The sequence below is a fragment of the Arvicanthis niloticus genome, chromosome 12, assembly GCF_011762505.2.
Source record: "Arvicanthis niloticus isolate mArvNil1 chromosome 12, mArvNil1.pat.X, whole genome shotgun sequence".
Taxonomy (NCBI): domain Eukaryota; kingdom Metazoa; phylum Chordata; class Mammalia; order Rodentia; family Muridae; genus Arvicanthis; species Arvicanthis niloticus.
The window spans coordinates 78,710,777-78,727,387 of NC_047669.1; the positions used below are offsets into that span (position 1 = coordinate 78,710,777).

A 16,611-nucleotide genomic window follows, 5' to 3' on the forward strand; every position below is an offset into this window, starting at 1 on the left:
ACCCCAGTGTCCTCCTGTGACACTGGTAACTGCATACCTTGTCTCTCATGATTTGAGGAAGAAAGAAGGCAGGGTTGGTGGCACCACTCTGACAATGGCCACTATCAGGAAAGTGTAATCAAAAGGAATCCAGCAGGCTGTCTATAGACTACTGTGTCAATGACTATCCTTGTTGCTGCAACAACATTCCTGACCTAAGCAACTGTAGTGGGGTTTATTTCAGTGAGAGCTGACACACTCCATCGTTGTGGGGAATACATCACAGCAGGTTGGGGAGACATGTCGGCAGGCACAGGAGCCCTGCTGGTCATATTACAACTGCAGTCAGAAAGTGAAGAATAAAGAGGAAATGGGACTGAGCTTAAGCCTCAAGGCCCATCCATAATTCTCACCTCCTCCCCCAAGGCTCTGCCCTCTAAATGGACCTTCCCAAACATGTCACCAGCTGGGGCCAAGTGCCATCATGTAATTTAGGGAGCCATTTCACATTCTAAACACAATAGGAGGCATTCCTAGGCAGGAAGTCCTGCACACCCAGCTGCATGTTGTGTTAGAGGATTCAGGCTCCTGAACCCCAAAAACTCTGTCTTCTGGGTCCACATCAGTGGCTATCCTGTTCTCCAGGTTCAGACCAGTGGCCACAGGCTGCCAGGATCAATGCAGTCACTTTCTCAATGGTTCTCCTATCTCCAAGCTCACCACACCCCAGTCTCCTCCACCACAAGCCAGTCTGGGGTCTGGCATGCAGACTGCTCCAGCACACTTTGCTGGACAGTGTTTCTGGTGTTACTTTCCTATGTGGGTGCATATCTAGTGAGTGACAGACAGGCATACCAAACTGGTGTGGATGGCTGCTGTCTCCAGGGCCTTCAGCCCCTTTCTCCTGCTGTGTGTTCACTATGTGGATAGTGTTCTGGAACCTTCTCCAGATGGACCATCCTGTGACCATCAGAAAAGACATGATAGCACCTAGCCTTGTGATGAAGAGTGCAGGCTCTGCAAATTGGACCCCAGGCTATGAAAACCATACTCGCTACACTCCAAATAGTAACTCCATGCCTCAGTTTCTTTAAAATGAAAACAGTAAAGGGTAGGCTGATAGAGTCATTCCTATGGTGATACAGTTCACTTCAGATCTTGCTTAAAATGCTCCGAACAAACCCAATATGGGAAAACAAACCTTGTTTTACTATCCCAGTGTGTAATTGCACACCTCTACTGGATAAGACTTTCACACACATTTATTATAGCTGAAATTATTAATAATACCATATTATATTCCTACCTATGTTTAAATTTCTGTTTCATAATTAACTGCCATTTTGTTCCAATGAGGGTTTAAATAAGGTCCATACATTGCAATTGATTGACAGGGGCATAAAGATCTTTTAATTGACATTAGGGTGGATGAGTGGACAGTAAATACTCAATGCTTTCTGGGCCATATAGTCTTGATCAAATGAGTATGGGTGTGTATCCATAAGACTTTATTTACAGACATGGGAAGCTGGCCAGATTCAGGTTCCAGGAAGACATCTGTCATCTTGTGGCAAATTGGCTTGGTCACATTTAGGCTTTCTTCTTTGGGTAAGAGCAAGCCATGTGTAGTATTGTATATGTTCATTTTTGCCTCCCTTCTCTTTCTCTCTCTATATTTACATATATATGTATATATATATATATATTCACACACACATATATATATTCGCATATATATGTATATATGTATATATATTCACAGGAGCTGGTCTAGTTTCATTTTTGTTGCTATGATAAGATATCCTGACAAGAAGCAACTTAGGGGGCCTGGTGAAACAGCTTAGGGGTTAAGGATGTGTTCTACTCTCACAAATGACTTTCTTTCAGTTCCCAGCACACAGGTTCCCAACTCCAGATCCAGGTCCAACACCCTCTTCTGGCCTCTTCAAGTACTTTACACACATGTATACACACACACACACACTATACATATACACATATTTTTGAATACACATGGTAAACTTTTTTTTAAAAGAAACTTAGAAGAAAAGGATTTATTTTAGTGCACAATTCTAGGTTAAAATCCAGGGAAGTTAGGGCAAGAACTTAAAACAACTAGGTTTTACATCACATCCATAGTCAGAAACAGAAAGAAACACAGGCAAGCCCACTTGTCCTTGACCCTCTGCCTAGGGAATATTGCCACCAACAGTTGCCTGTGTCTTCCCACATCAATTCAGACAAACTCTATAGACATGCCCACAGGTCAACACAATGTAAACAACTTCTCATTGAGACTCTCTTCCCAGATGATTCTAAGCCACAACATGGTGACAAAGTTACCCATCACAGGGCATACAAACATCAATATTCTAATTATATTATTTTATCTTCACATATTATGGGCAATATATGTCCATAAAGAGAAACATGCTGTCATCAATTTTTTTCTTTAGATGGAGACATAGCTTGTACGGGAATCAAGGAAACAAATGCTTGATCCTTGTCCTTTCTCTGCCAGCTTTTAAATGTAATGAGTTGGGTTCCTTAGCATTCTCCAACGCTAATCAATGTACCTTTAAAAAGAACATTCCGAGCAAACAGATTTTAACATAATTGAAGTGTTTGGAGTTACTGCAGTCACTGTTTCCCATGACATTTAAATGTCCCAGCTTTACCCTGCTTTTGATAGGACCTCAGAACTCTTTGATAGCGGCCCTGCCTTCTGGTGTGACAGTGTTCTGGGTTAGCACATTCACTTTGTGAAGTCAGCTTTTTCTCTCTAGTTTCTTTTGGAGAAAGTGCTTTTTAAAAACCCTACTCTGAATAGCAGAAATTCTGAGTTTCTGGAACCTTTTTAGTAGACAAGAAAAAAGAAAGTTTGGTGTTGGGGTCCAGTCCCACCAGGGTTCTGACCCCAAAGGGAGGATGTGTGGAATAGGTATGTGTAGAAGGGGAAAGAAGACTTTAACCCACAGGTCCACACATTCTGGCACTGAGACAACCAGGGTCACCTTTACTTATACATCTATTTCTTTCCACAGCTGAAGACATTTTACATTCATTTTCTCATGTACAATCTCTCTTAAGAACTTCCCATGTTTAATAATAACATGCACCCTTTCCTTTTTCCCTTCCTTCTCCTCCTAAATCTCTACAGTTTTCTGCAAACTCATGAACTGTTTAAGAAAGACAAAACATAGCTTCAGCAAGCAGTTAATACTTAACCCAGCACATCAGTACATAACTAAGTGACCATGGTTGGCAGCAATTGCTGTTACAGTCTAGAGAGGTGATAAACTACATATCCAGGAAATTCTGATTTAATTATTGGCCTCTAGCATCTCCCCTTATTTTTCTGGTCAGGAGATCTAATTCTTTAAATGCCCAGGGCTTTTAACAAATTAGTAACCTGAGTCAGTTCCTCATTCTTGCTTGTCTCACCTCTGAATGTTTCCATTAGGTCTTGAAACCAATGATCCAGCAAGACCTTTCTAACCTTTTGATAATCTACTAGCATCTTTGGAACAGGTTTGTGGGCAAATTGTTGTTAGAACTAAGTTCCCATTGGAAAAGAACATCTGGACACTAGCTGATGTGCCCAGACCAGGGCCTTGTGTTGACTCAACCACATCACCCTCATTAACAGAGGAGTGGTGATCTATTTCACTCCCACGATCCTCAGAGACAAACAAGAATAAATCATAGTCCAAGCTTTGTTTTTCTGATTCTGGGGAAACATCTGTTACAGATGAAGTGAAAGTAAAGACTTCCAATAGCAATGCAAGGCAAATGTGAACTAAGCATTCCCTCAGGTAAGGCCAGGAGATTCTGTGTGAATATCCCCCATAGGTCTTTGCAACCTGGGGACCTAAGCCTTGCCATAAGGAAAGAAATCTGCATTACACTCAAGTACCTTCCCCAGAAGAGGCTTGGTCATCTCCATTTTGGTTTTATTTTTCAGAATAGAAGACTCTGTCTGGGACTACACACTGGAATTTAGAATCAATCCAAGACTTCAGTTGACATTTGCATCTCATTTCTTCCAGGTTTAAATCTTCCTTTCAACCAGTTGTTGTTGTTCTTGTTTTGTTTAATTCTGACAGTGATGGATACCCTCCCCAGACCATCTGAATGGAACTGTCTGGTTAAGAGGTGAAGACAAATTCCCTGGGTGATTCTGATAAACATAAAGTCACAAGGAAGGGCATAGTCACCAGTGTGGGGTGCTTCTCAGGAGTGTCATGAGAGAATACATGCTGACGCTATCTAGGGAAGCACACAGGTTTTCAGCAAGTGGACATTGTGAGATGAACAGTGAGTGAAAGAAGATAAAGTTGGTAAGACAGAGGTATTAGGATGGGGGAGAAGCTCATCTGGTAAAGAGCTTATTTTGCAAGTAAGAACACCTGAGTTCTATTCCCAGCACCCACTTAAAAAGTCAGCCCACACTTATAATCTATCACTGGGGAGATGGAGACAGGAGGATCCTTGGGCCTTATTGACCTGCCCATCAGGTTCTAAGTTCATTGAGAAAACTCTGTCTCAAAAAATATTAGGTGGAGAAAAATTAAAGAAGATGCCAGAGGTCACGCATGCAGACGTATTTATTTTGTGTGCGTGCAAGTAAATTCATTGGGTATGTACATGTACACGTGTACTTGTGGAGGCCAGGAATCAACCTTGTGTAGTGGTCCCCAGGAGTTATTTTAGTTACTATTTTATTGCTATAAAAAGACACTATGACCAGGGAACTTGAAAGATAAGCATTAACTTAGGGGCTTGCCTACAGTTTCAGAGGGTTGGTTCATGATTACCACCACATGTGTGGCGACAAGCATTATATGTATGGCTTGGGTGCAACAGCTGAGAGCTTACGCCTTGATCCTAAAGCAACAGGCAAAGGGTGGGGCTAGAGTGGGCTTTTGAAACCTCAAAGTCATCGACAAACCTCATCCAACAAGACCACACCTCCTAATCCTACCAAACAACTTGAAAACAAGTATTCAAACACAGGAGCCTAAGGGGCCAGTCTCATACAAACCACCATAGGAGACCCCCACTTTTCTTTTTATCATTTGAGACGGGTGCAGTGGGACCTGGAACTGGCCAATTAGACTAGACTGCCTGGCTAGTGAGCCCCAGGGATTGCCTCTCTCTGCCTTCTCGGTTGCTGGGATTACAGGGAAATGCTGCCATGCCTGGATTTATAAGTGGGTGCTTGGGATTAAACTCAGGTTCTCATGTTTGCACAGTAAGCACTTTACCAATTGGGCCCAGCTGTGTTTTTATTTTAATTGTTAATGTTTCTCATTTTGAAGTCTTAGTTTGTTAAATACAGATCAACATCCTGAGGTCCTCAGTTGTTTGTAAGAGTATAACTGGGTCCTGGAAGCAGAAGTTGGATAGGTTGTAGTGTGAAAAGAGCTCTGAGCAAGCAATGTCGGCTATCTCCAGGGGATGCCAGTGAGGAAGCCCATGTCAATCAGGAGGTCTGCATGCAATGAGGCTGGAAAATGCTAAGCCACACAGAATGAAGACAAGGTGTCCGTGTCCAGTGCTAACTCTTCAGGGCCTGGACAGTGCTTTTTGGCAAGATGGTCCTACCACTCATTAAAATGGCATATGCCCTTGAACCTGTCTCTATGCAGGTGTCTGTCTATATACCTCCCTTTTACCAGCAAAAGCTTGGAATATTTACGCTACATGAAGTAGGGAGTTTCAAGTACAAACATTAATTAGACTTGAGTTTTACAGATTTCCCTTGTGTTTCTTTAACTCCTAGAGAGAGCAAATGTCTTTAATATTGACCTTATACCTTACACATCATGTAGCACCTGAGTCAATGTCCTTGATAAATTCCATGTGCTTCCAAAAGCATGCTGTCATTCTAAGAGCTGTCTGGGTGGTCCCCAACCCCTTGAGACTGAACACCAGGATTTGTAAATAACCATCTCTTTTAAATTGCCCTTTCCTTACAATCTTGAATTTAAATGTGAATATATGAATGTAAGAGCTCTGGATAACTATGCAGATTTATGGGGAATAACAATGTAGGTTCTATCCCGGGATTTAATCAGGCTTGCCTTCATGTGGCTGGGGATTCCTTGCATCTTGGATAGAGTTCAGAGGGAAAAAGTGCAACTTATAACCAGCATCATTTAGATAGTAGCATAGCCAAAGATCTCGGACAGAAAGGTCCCCGGTAGAGCAAGATAGGATTCTGACATTGGGAATAAACACAGACACTTGTATCTGGAAGTTCCAGTCAAGAATTAGGGAAGCTTGATTTCTACTTTCCATTGTTTGAAGATGGTCTTGTTTGTTTAAAAAAAAAAAAAAAACCAAAATAATTCAGCTGGAGGAGACAAAGATTTCTTCTATTCCTTGATTCAACAGAAATCGATGAGTTTAGTGGTGTAATTGTCCCCCCCTGCGTTCAGTACCTGAAATAAAATAGCCCTCTGAATGCATTTCTGCGGCTTCTGTGTCTGGCTAAACAAGTATTAATTAGATAATCTGCGGAGAGCTGGCGGGCGGATGAAAGAAGGGGAGGGCTGGATGGCAGCCTCATTTGGGACCCTGATAGTAATTCACTAACTGGGTGGACTAACGGGATTCCTGGGAGACTGAGCTAGCAGAATTGAATCTGTATTAAGGAGAAGAGGAGGACCAGGAAGACCAGGCCCAAAGCTACCTCCTCAGCCTTGTGGTTTTGGGTTCTGGGGAGTGCAAGCAGGAAGGAGCAATAGCTCAGATCCCTTCTCAGAAATTCAAAATCTCACTTGCCTCCCCTAGCTCTGGAGCTCCCAGGGCTCCCAGCCTTCATCCATACTTCAAATCCTTTCTTTCAAATCTTTCCTAAGGAGCTGGAAAGAGAGATCCTCGTGTGGGAGAAGCCCCGAGAGGCAGCCAGACCCCGTTGGAGATGCTCTTGGCAAGCGGAGAGGCGCTCTTTCACAGTTGCCTGCCCATCCGGGCAGTTCTGCCTCTACAGGAACAGTGGACCCCTGCGGACTCCTTGAGCGAAGGTCCAGGAAGCCAGTTTGCGCTTTAGCTGCCCCTTTAAGGGTTTCAGAAACTTTCCAGCAGCTCTAGGCTGAGCCTCGTCATATCCGTTAGTCGTGGCCTCCCGGGCACGTTCCGGGGAAAATTTGCACTCCAGTTTCCCCGGGAAGAGGCGCGACCCGCGCCCATCCTTGACCTTGGCCACGGAGGAGGGGCAGGGCCTGCGGGGCGGCGGCCGCCAGAGGGGGCAGCGGCAGAGAACTTGCTCAACTCCGCACCGCCTTCTCCAGCCTCCTCCCCATCCGCCCCGCCCCGGCCGGCAAAGGACCGCAGAACCGCGCGTTTGCAGACTCGCCGAGCCCCCGCTGCGGGGATGGGCGCGCTGCTTCGAGCACTCTTGCTCCCGCTGCTGGCGCAGTGGCTCTTGAGCGCAGTCCCTGCGCTGGCCCCCGCGCCCTTCACGCTGCCCCTCCAAGTGGCCGGGGCCACGAACCACAGAGCCTCGGCTGTTCCCGGGCTCGGGACCCCAGAGTTGCCCCGGGCCGATGGCCTGGCCCTCGCACTGGAGCCTGCCAGGGCTACCGCCAACTTCTTGGCTATGGTGGACAACCTTCAGGGGGACTCTGGCCGCGGCTACTACCTGGAGATGCTGATCGGGACCCCTCCGCAGAAGGTAGTGTTGGGGGCAGTGGTTTCTGGGAATTGACCCCACACGATTTAATGTCGCCCCTAAGGCAGTAGCTTTCCCAGGGAAGAAGAAGGGTCAGGGAGCTGCATGAGTTGGGTGAGGCGCGGAGGCGCGCGCTAGGGAGCGCAGCCTCTGCCCCGGCACAGCTCAGGGGGGTGTGAGCAAATGTTTCAGAACTTGATGGCTCTCCCCCACCCCGTGGAGCTGGACAGCTGAAGGGACCTGTAACATGCTTCCTCCCCAGGAAAGACCTCCTTCCAGCCAGAGCGGTACCTACTGAGTGGGTGGGTGAGTGGGGTCTTGGCAAAAGGTGCTGTTAGGTGCAGGGAAATCACTGGCGTTGATACCACTCTCTATGCTGTCTCATTGCTAAAAAGACTCTTGGACCGCATCCAAGGCGCAGTACCCTTTAAAAGAGATTTCTCCATGAGCTCAGCTAAAAGACACCCGGTTCCAAAGTGTCTCTTTGCCCGGCAGAGCCGCCTTCCTTCCTCGGAGTTTGTTTGCTGGCTTCCTCATAGCTGTCCGGCTGCCCAGCCTGTGGGAGCCATGCACCCGCCAAGGCATGCATCCTGCGGGGGTTGGAGAATGTGAATGCCATTAGCGGCTGGGGAACACCGGGCACATAGCGAGGCGAAGATAAAACAAACGCAGTCCAAACAGCTTTCTTCTTCGCCTTGTGTCGATGTTCATTTAACACTTCGTGTATCGAGAGAACACGGGCTCCCAAAGCACGGAATCCGGCAAGGGAAACGAAAGCCTCCCAGAAGTGATCCGACCCTCTCCAATTCGAACTCAAGTTGTCTCATGAGTTGAATGCACCGTATGAAGACGCTTTATTTTTAACATTGTCGTTGGGGTTTTTCATGCTGATGTGATTGCCCATAAATAGAACATGCTCATGACTTTTGTATAATTCTAATTAAATTATTCAAGACTTTAAGAAGATGTGCCATGCTAATTTTTAAAAAGAGAAACTGCGGAATAACTTTTGTAGTTGTTTAGACCCTCAAGAGTGTTTTACTCAAAATGTTAGTTGCAGTTGCTGTACAGGGTCCTTGTGTGCCCAGTCCAGAAGTGGCTGCAGGGCAGACTGAAGGGGGGCCTGTGTCAGCTGAGGAGGCTTTGGGTCCCCTGAGTAGTCAGACCACCACGTGAGCCTGATCTCAGGGTAGAGGGAATTCTGTGAACTGCCTTTGGCAGGACTGCACAGAACAGGAGGGGCCTGCCTCTTTCTTTTATACACAGACTCCAACTGAGTCCTCATGTGGGAAACTTCTACCTTTAAGGAGGAAAGCTCTAGCTCGAGTTCCAGGGCTGAGAAAAAGAGAACCAGAAAAATAAACTTTAAAGAGGAGGAGAAGACTATCTCACAAAGCTCTCCTTTACTTTGCCTTTGTTGATAATTCAATGACCTTTAAATTCAGTGATGAAGTTTAATTAATTAAATTAGCCAGGATGTAACGAGCACCCAGGTTTGTATCCTTAACACAGCCAAGGAAGTAGTTCCTCTGAGGTTATTTCTCAGCTAGACTATAGCATGCTTGTAAGGAAGGCTGGCTTGTGACAAACAAGTGTCATTTCTGCATATCGTTCCACAGGGGTGAACTATTCTGTATTGTTGTTCTGGCATGATGAAGGGACAAAGTGTTTCATCACAAAATCCATGCATCAGATACTTCCATTGTAAACACTAGGTGTTGGTGACCTGGTTTGCAGTCTGCTCTCTAGTGTCTCTGGTACCAGCAATGGTTTGGAAATGCTAGGGAAAGCAGTAGGGAGGTGACCTCTGAACCCCAAAAACAGTTCCTGCTGTAGTAGTGGGCACAGGGTCATTTATGTATTTCCTTTTTGTTCTCTGAAACCTCAAGTAAAATTGCTTAGAGAAAGAGAGGGAAGCAATAAATTAACAAGACTTCTTCAGATGTTAATAACCATAGTGTCATCAGCCTCCATGTGTGATAAACACCTTGACAGATGTGTTCTCTCTCACAACCACCCCCTTATATCCTAATTGACGTGTGGGGGGGGGCGGTGTCTGTAGGGGTATGTATGCACATCTGTGGTATGTGCATATATGTGCATGTGTGTATGCCTGCCTGTGGAAGTCACAAGCTTGGGTGTTATTCCTCAGGGGGCTGTCCACCTTAATTTTTGAGACAGGCCCTTGGTGGGATTAAGCTCGCCTCCTCTCTCTGACTGGTGTTTGATACAAATATTCACCACAAGCCCCAGCTTTTGTGCTAGCATTGCTATGTGCCTTGAGAGTGATGGGGATGAGGTTTGGAAACACTGAATGACTTACTAGGGCAATGGGGTAAGAAAGAAGGAGGGTAGGGAATGGAGCCCAGGTCATTAGACTGAAGAAGCCAGCATGTTTCTGGTCTGCTTTTCCTTGGTTTGTGCTACAATGTGCCCTTACTAGACAGTAGTCCCTGACCAGTTCTGGGGAGTTAGGGACTGCATGTCTGACTGTACCTAGAGTCTTTCCCATACCCTGTGTTGGGAGCCGACTTTAGTAGAAAGCGGCTAGATCAACTTTGCAGCCATCTGGAACCATATACCCTGATGAAAGACTTGGTTGTCAAAAGCCTATAACAGCTGAAGCACACTCTGATAAATATATTGTTTATCCCACATAGCTTGTTTTGCTGTTTAGTGACCCCAGCTGTATGGTGCACGTGGTAAAGTGTTTTCACCTGTGTTCTCCTGCTTGTGTATATAAATACCTCAGAATTCCCTTCAATAGGAGAGAGTTGATAAAAGAGATTCAATAAAGGAGACTAGAGACTTGAGAAAATAGAAGAGAGACTTGATCACACCCTGTCTTGTCTCCATTCTTCGAGTCTCCTGCCCCTGCAGCCCCACTCTCTCTCTTGACCAAAGCGTTGAGGCAGAGTAAAGGCCACAACAACCCTGATCACCCTTTCTCCTCCCCTTTAAGGCCATGCTTCAGGACTATCTTAAGGAATAGTTGGATGCAGGAAAGTGGAAGGATGCTGAACACAGGAGTCTGGATGTAAACCAGAGCTCACCAGTGTCCTGCTAGCCTGTGGAAAGGCCAGCCATTGGAAGTGTGCTTACCCCTGTGTGCTTTCATTAAGAACTGGGATCCATTGTCCTGCTTACCGACTCTGTGAGGAGTCACAGGCTATCCAGCAGCCTGACAGAGCCTCAGAGCCCTGTACTGGCAGGCAGGCCCACGTTGGCATGGAGATGAGAGTCGGGGTTACACACTGATACCATTATGTGACTCCTATCTAACAGGAGACCAGCATATGCTGGAACCATGCAATTTGCTCTTATTAATAATAATAAGAGTGTTCAAAAGTGATTATAATTATAGCAATCTACATTATTAGAATATACTTTCATGCTCACACCATAAATCCAAGTGAAGATAGCAAAGGCCCACAGCCATATGCTTTACGGTGTCTCAGAAAAGGCTTTGGGGACTTTCTGTTGGAAGATTTCTGTCATCTGCGTTGATTCGGGTGAAACAACTGGCAAACTGTCTTCATATATAAGCCTTCCAATATAAACATTTAACAAAGTACGTTGGCATGTGAGCTGGGTTATCGATCAACCTCTTAGCACAGCAATTGAAAGTACAGAATAAGACTCTATATAATTTAAGAGCTTTTTTTTTTTTTTTTTTTTTTTTAAAGAGGAGTATCACTGGGATCCCCCCAACCACATTAAGCTCACAGTAAGTGAGGCTGGAAAAAGGAAGGCAGCCAGGCGAGGGGAAACCAGGTGGGGAATGCTGATAGGCTCACTGTTAAAGATGATGAAGAAAGAGAACACCAGACTAGTTGTTGCCTAGTTATTCGGCCCTACCAGTTGCCCCCATTCCTTCAGGTGAGATGTGGAGCCTCTGGATATTAGGAAAAGGATTCATCAGAGGATGTGAACACCTGTCTTTATTTCTTGTGCATCCAGTGTACAATGTCATGCTAAGCAGGTTGGTTTTGTTTTGTTTTGGTGTGGGATGTCAGACCAAACCCACACTAGGGAAATATTTCATCGCTGAGCCTTGTATCTCTGTTCCTCAGGCTCAGAAATTTGCCAAGTTTGCCTCACTGGATTTCCATGTCTTCCTGTGGAGATTATACAGTTATTTGGTTTAATTTTAAGTTGGAAACAGACTTGTCCCGAGTCACACCTCCACAGCCATGCCTTGAAGGGGTGGGTCCATCTATCCAATCAGATCCATCAACACTCGGGCCCCTGTCACATAAGTCTGGTCTCAGTTAGAGTGACTTTAGAAAAGAGCTGTCTTCCCTTTTCTGAGTATTTTGGTGCTGCTGAGTACAGTGAGGTGCGTTTGTGTCATGGATGACCAAAAGCAAGTGCTGCCCCTTTCTGAGCCCTCAGTCCCTATAGTTAATGTTCTCTTACCTCTGAATTAGTGTCTTCAGCTTCCCTAACAAACTCCACAGACAAGAGCCTTAAAGCAATTGAAATCTATTCCCTTATGATGTGGAAGCTAGAAGCCCCAAATCTGGGGTGTCAGTGATGAGACTATGCTTCCTCTGGAGGTTCCAGGGAAGGACACTTCATTTCCTAGTCATCATCTCTAGTGTTCTTCACTTGTAACTGTATTGCTCCAGCCTCTGCCTCATCTCTGCTGACTTTCTTCCCTTCTGTGGGCATCTGCCTGCAGTCATTATAAAGACACCAGTCATTGGAATGCCTTACTTCACTTCTTTACATCTGCAAAGACTCACATTGCAGACAAGGTTATGGGGCTTAGATTTCCAACTCTGGGCTGCACAGATAATGGTGGTCCCATAAAACTGGATGGTCTGTGATGCGACAGCTGTCTGTCTTAGTCACTCTTGCTGTTGCCATGATAGAAGACAGAAGCAAATTAAGGGAGAAAGGTTTGATTCTGGCTCACAGTTCAAGGACAGTCCATTGTGCCGTGGACTCTAGGTGGTAAGAGCTTGGAGCAGTTGGTCACGTTGCTTGCACAATCAGAATGCAGCACATGATAGATGCAAGCTGCCTAACTCCCCTTCTCCATTTTATTTCCAGAATCCCACCCAGGGAATGGTGTCAGCCACAGTAGGCAGGTCTTTCCACCTCAGTTAATACAGTCAAGGCAGTCCTCACGGGCATGCTCAGAGGCTCATCTAGATCCGGTCACATTAACAGTTAACACGAACAATCACACCATCTAAGTGTGTCTCATTATAACTCTGTGATATTTGCACAACAACAAAATTGTCTAATGCCATATCTCAGAACATGCCCCCATCCATAAATAGTGTCTGCTTGGGGGAATACAGTTTTATCCTCACATCCTTTCTAAGCTTATAATTTTTAGATCCCACTTATTAGTTGTCAATAATTTCAGGTTGGTATTCAAGTGCCACAGTCATTAAGATTGGTGAGCAGACATTGGTTTGGGTTGTACTTAGTCAGGGGCCTATGGTAAGGTAGTGAACTGGAGGAGGCTCAGAGACAGGGGCTTCTGATGCTTTCTCTATTCTTTTGTTGGTTTCCCCACTAGAGAATAGTTGTATAAATGCGAAGCTACCCAACTTGTACAAGGTCAAATCAGCAGTATTTAAACCTTGTGGTTGAGAAACACCCTTGTTGAATTTTGTGCTCTAAAGACCTTATCAGGCACCAGCCACCCTTCAAGAATCAGGATGTATTTAATAGAGAAGTCTGTCCAAGGGCTCTTTCCTGACACACCCTGAGTATCTGCTTTCCTGAGTCAGAGGTGGGTCAGCCTAACCTGTTTTTCGAGGTTAGCTGCCCAGTCTTCCTGTTTCCTTCAGGATGCTTGCAGCCCGCACTAACTAAACGCCAGAAGAGAAAGAGTAAGATTAGCTGTTGCTATCTTTGTTTGCTTTCTGTTGCTAATAACAAGATGCCACAGACTGAGCAAGTTATGGAGAAGTTTGTTTTGGCTGTTCCTAGTCCAAAGTTGAAGGCCTGTATCTGGAGCTGTCTCCTTGTTGGCAGAGTCCCAAGGAGACATTGCATGAAGAGGCCTAACCTGACTGGCATTTGGAGCTGATCCACCCCCACAGTGCTTCTCACCTGACATTCTTATCACCTGAATGCATTCAGGTGCTCACATCAACAGAGCCTATACCAAAGGGCCCACCTCTTCCGAATTATAACAATAAGTTAACATGAGAGTTGAGGTGACCCTACAGCTTAAACCATAATGGTTATTTTACATACTGGTTTACCCCTGGGTGTTCTCTATAGGGTCTGGTCACATTCTATGGAACTTATTTTCTACCTTAGCTATTGACTTCTGGGGTCAAGCCTTTGGCTTTGTGTGCAGGGTCCACCCAAGCTTGGAACTGCTAATACCTGCCTTCCCCCCATGCAGAGGACAGCAGGAACAGGGCAGTCCTGTTTCTCCGTCCCACCTATGCCTTGCTTCTACAATTTATTATTGCATTTATGTGTTTATTGTAGGAGGAACATGCACATACCACAGGGCATGTGTGGAGGTCAGAAGACCATTGTCAGAGTCAGATCTGTCTTATAGTGTGGGTCCCAGGGATCAAACTCACATCATCAGGCTTGAGGACAAACCTGTCAGTCCCCATTGAGCCATCTCTCCAGCCCACATCTCCTTTTTTTTACTAACAGTGGGCCTTCTGTCCCTTTGAAAGTCTTGCTGTCTGCCTGTTCCCTTTTGTCACTCTGCTTTGCTGCCCAGCCCTGGCCAGTCATTGGTTAAATTGTGGATATAAACAGAGGAGAATGTTTCTGTGAGGAAATGGCCTTTCTGGGCTTCTCTAAGTCCTAGCTGTGAAGACACAGGGTTGTGGGTGGAGTGTGGGGAAGGGTGAATGTCACATATTTCAGGACACTTTCCTGACCCTGTAAATCTGTGTGTGAGACACAGGTGAACTGGACATCACTCAGATCCTCTTTGTCCATGTTTGACACTATTGCTACCCATCCCCAAATTGTCATTTTATAGAATTCCCCAAAGAAGTGGTGCCTTGTCATACTGATGTGGCAGACTTGGAATAAAAGCAATACTCTTAAGTTAAAGACTGGCCATCCAATGCAGGGCTCTGGATAAATGTTGGGGTTTTATTACCTGGTACATTGTATGCCTATACCAGTGCTGGGAAACACAATGTCAGTGCTTCTGAGTTAGGGTGATGGAGAGGATTGGGGGTAGGAAGCAGGTGATGCTCTGGATCAGCTCCATCATTTCAGGGAGCCGTGACTGCAATGGGGAAAAACATCTCTTATCTCACACTAGCTCAAGAGTGTCAAGGAGCTGAGCACAGCCTCGTGGTCCACTGCAAGTCACCACTAGCTCCACTGTAGCAATGGTTTGGGCAATGGAAAGGAAACAGGTTCTGGGTGTCAGTTATGCCTACCCCTGACAGAAGCCAAAGTCCTGTGTGTGGATGTGCTGAGGTGTTTCTGGGACAACACTGAGGTCACTGAGGGTTGATCCTGTTGACAGAGATGTGTTGATAGATACAAAGCCACATCTTGTTGAAGGTGAATGTAGATTCCAGAGGTTCTGAAGGACCAAACAAACTCTTGGTTGGTGCCGAAGAGTTTTTCCCCTTGGAAGTCCCTCTGGGGAGGTATGTCTGTGTAGTGTGGCCAATACTGAGTGTCCAATACTGAGTGCTGGGCCCATACTGGTTATTTATGGATTTTAGGTGGGAGGAAGTTAATTATCCTGGCTGAGCCTCAGTCTCCCAGTCTGTAAACTGAGAAATTTTACCCAGTGATTCTGAGGTTTCATGGAAGCCTAGACCCTCCTCAATTATGTATGATCTGTTCTATTGGCCAGAACCTTTGATGAGTCATTTGGGGAACTTCAGAAAGGAAGGATCTATTGTCCCAGTCAGCAGGGACAAGAGCTTCTTCTGGCTCACAGGCCACAACAGGACTCATTGCTGCTGGGAATCCACTGGCTCACAAGAGCTGGCTGCAATGCAGAATTTTGGGACAGTGTCCATGCTTCCTAGGTGAAATACCATACCAGGCCTAAGATTCTGCCATGTCTCATGTCCCTCAGTCATGCTGGATTCTGTCCTTGGACTCTATATGAAGATCATTGCAGAGGCCAGCACCTCCTCTGACTTATGCAGAGTGGCCATTTCTTGTCTTCCTAGGCAAGTACCCTTTGGATATTTCCCTTTCTGTTTACTTTAGAAATCTCTCTGCCTTAGGCGGATTGTATTCCAGGAAAGTCCTTATGCTGGGCAGTTGGGAAGTCTGAAATACAAGTCCTTCCCATGTACTGCTCAGAGTCGCTGTGCTGAAGGCAGCCTTTTGGAATGAATGCCCTGTCTGCCACAGAGCCTTTACTGTGAATTCAGAAAGCTTGAAACTTCCAATACACCACTAATAAAGCCAAATGAAAAAGAAAAAGCTAATCAGAACCCAGCAGATGCCCCGTGCCTTTCTGTTAACCTTAAAGGGGCTCTGTTACCTGTGGTCACCCTGCTGCTCCCATGTGGTTGTGACTTACAGTTGTAGGTGCTCAAGGATCTGCACAGAGACAATGCAGATGGAGTTGCTACTGTGGTGGGTTAACTGAGCTCCCCATTCTCTCAGTTAGACTGCTCACTGTGCTGACGCAGAGAGGTGGCTGTGGTAACTGTTGGGCTCTGTTGCACTCTCCAGAGCTGTCCTGGCTGGGAAAATTGAGACTACCCCCAACCTTGTCACATATGCAAATCCCTTTATTTTTATTTTCTTAAGAATCACGTTTAATTTTGCATATGTATATATGTATGTCTACATATATGTAGACATATATGTAGAGTCCAGAAGAGGCCATCAGGTCCCTTGGAGCTAGAGTTATAGGCATTAGGAGTCTCCTGATGTAAGTTCTGAGAACTGAGCTCAGGTCCCCTACAAGAGCAATATTGGATGTTGACCTCTGAGCCATCTCTCCAGCCTTACATCTTCCTTTAAAT

General features: G+C 45.6%; 1 protein-coding gene across 2 annotated transcripts in view; it reads left to right on the top strand.

Annotated features, from left to right (window-relative positions):
• Positions 1-7,145: 7,145 nt before the first annotated feature.
• The window catches only part of Bace2 (beta-secretase 2), a 93,103-nt gene continuing 83,637 nt past the window's right edge, over positions 7,146-16,611 (top strand). The window contains exon 1 of one of the 2 annotated variants that reach the window (XM_076943220.1): positions 7,146-7,660. In XM_076943220.1, the coding sequence (XP_076799335.1) occupies positions 7,361-7,660 (300 nt within the window). In that variant the 5' untranslated portion in view covers positions 7,146-7,360. The remainder of the gene's footprint in view (positions 7,661-16,611) is intronic. The other variant, XM_034515576.2, reaches the window with a different exon arrangement.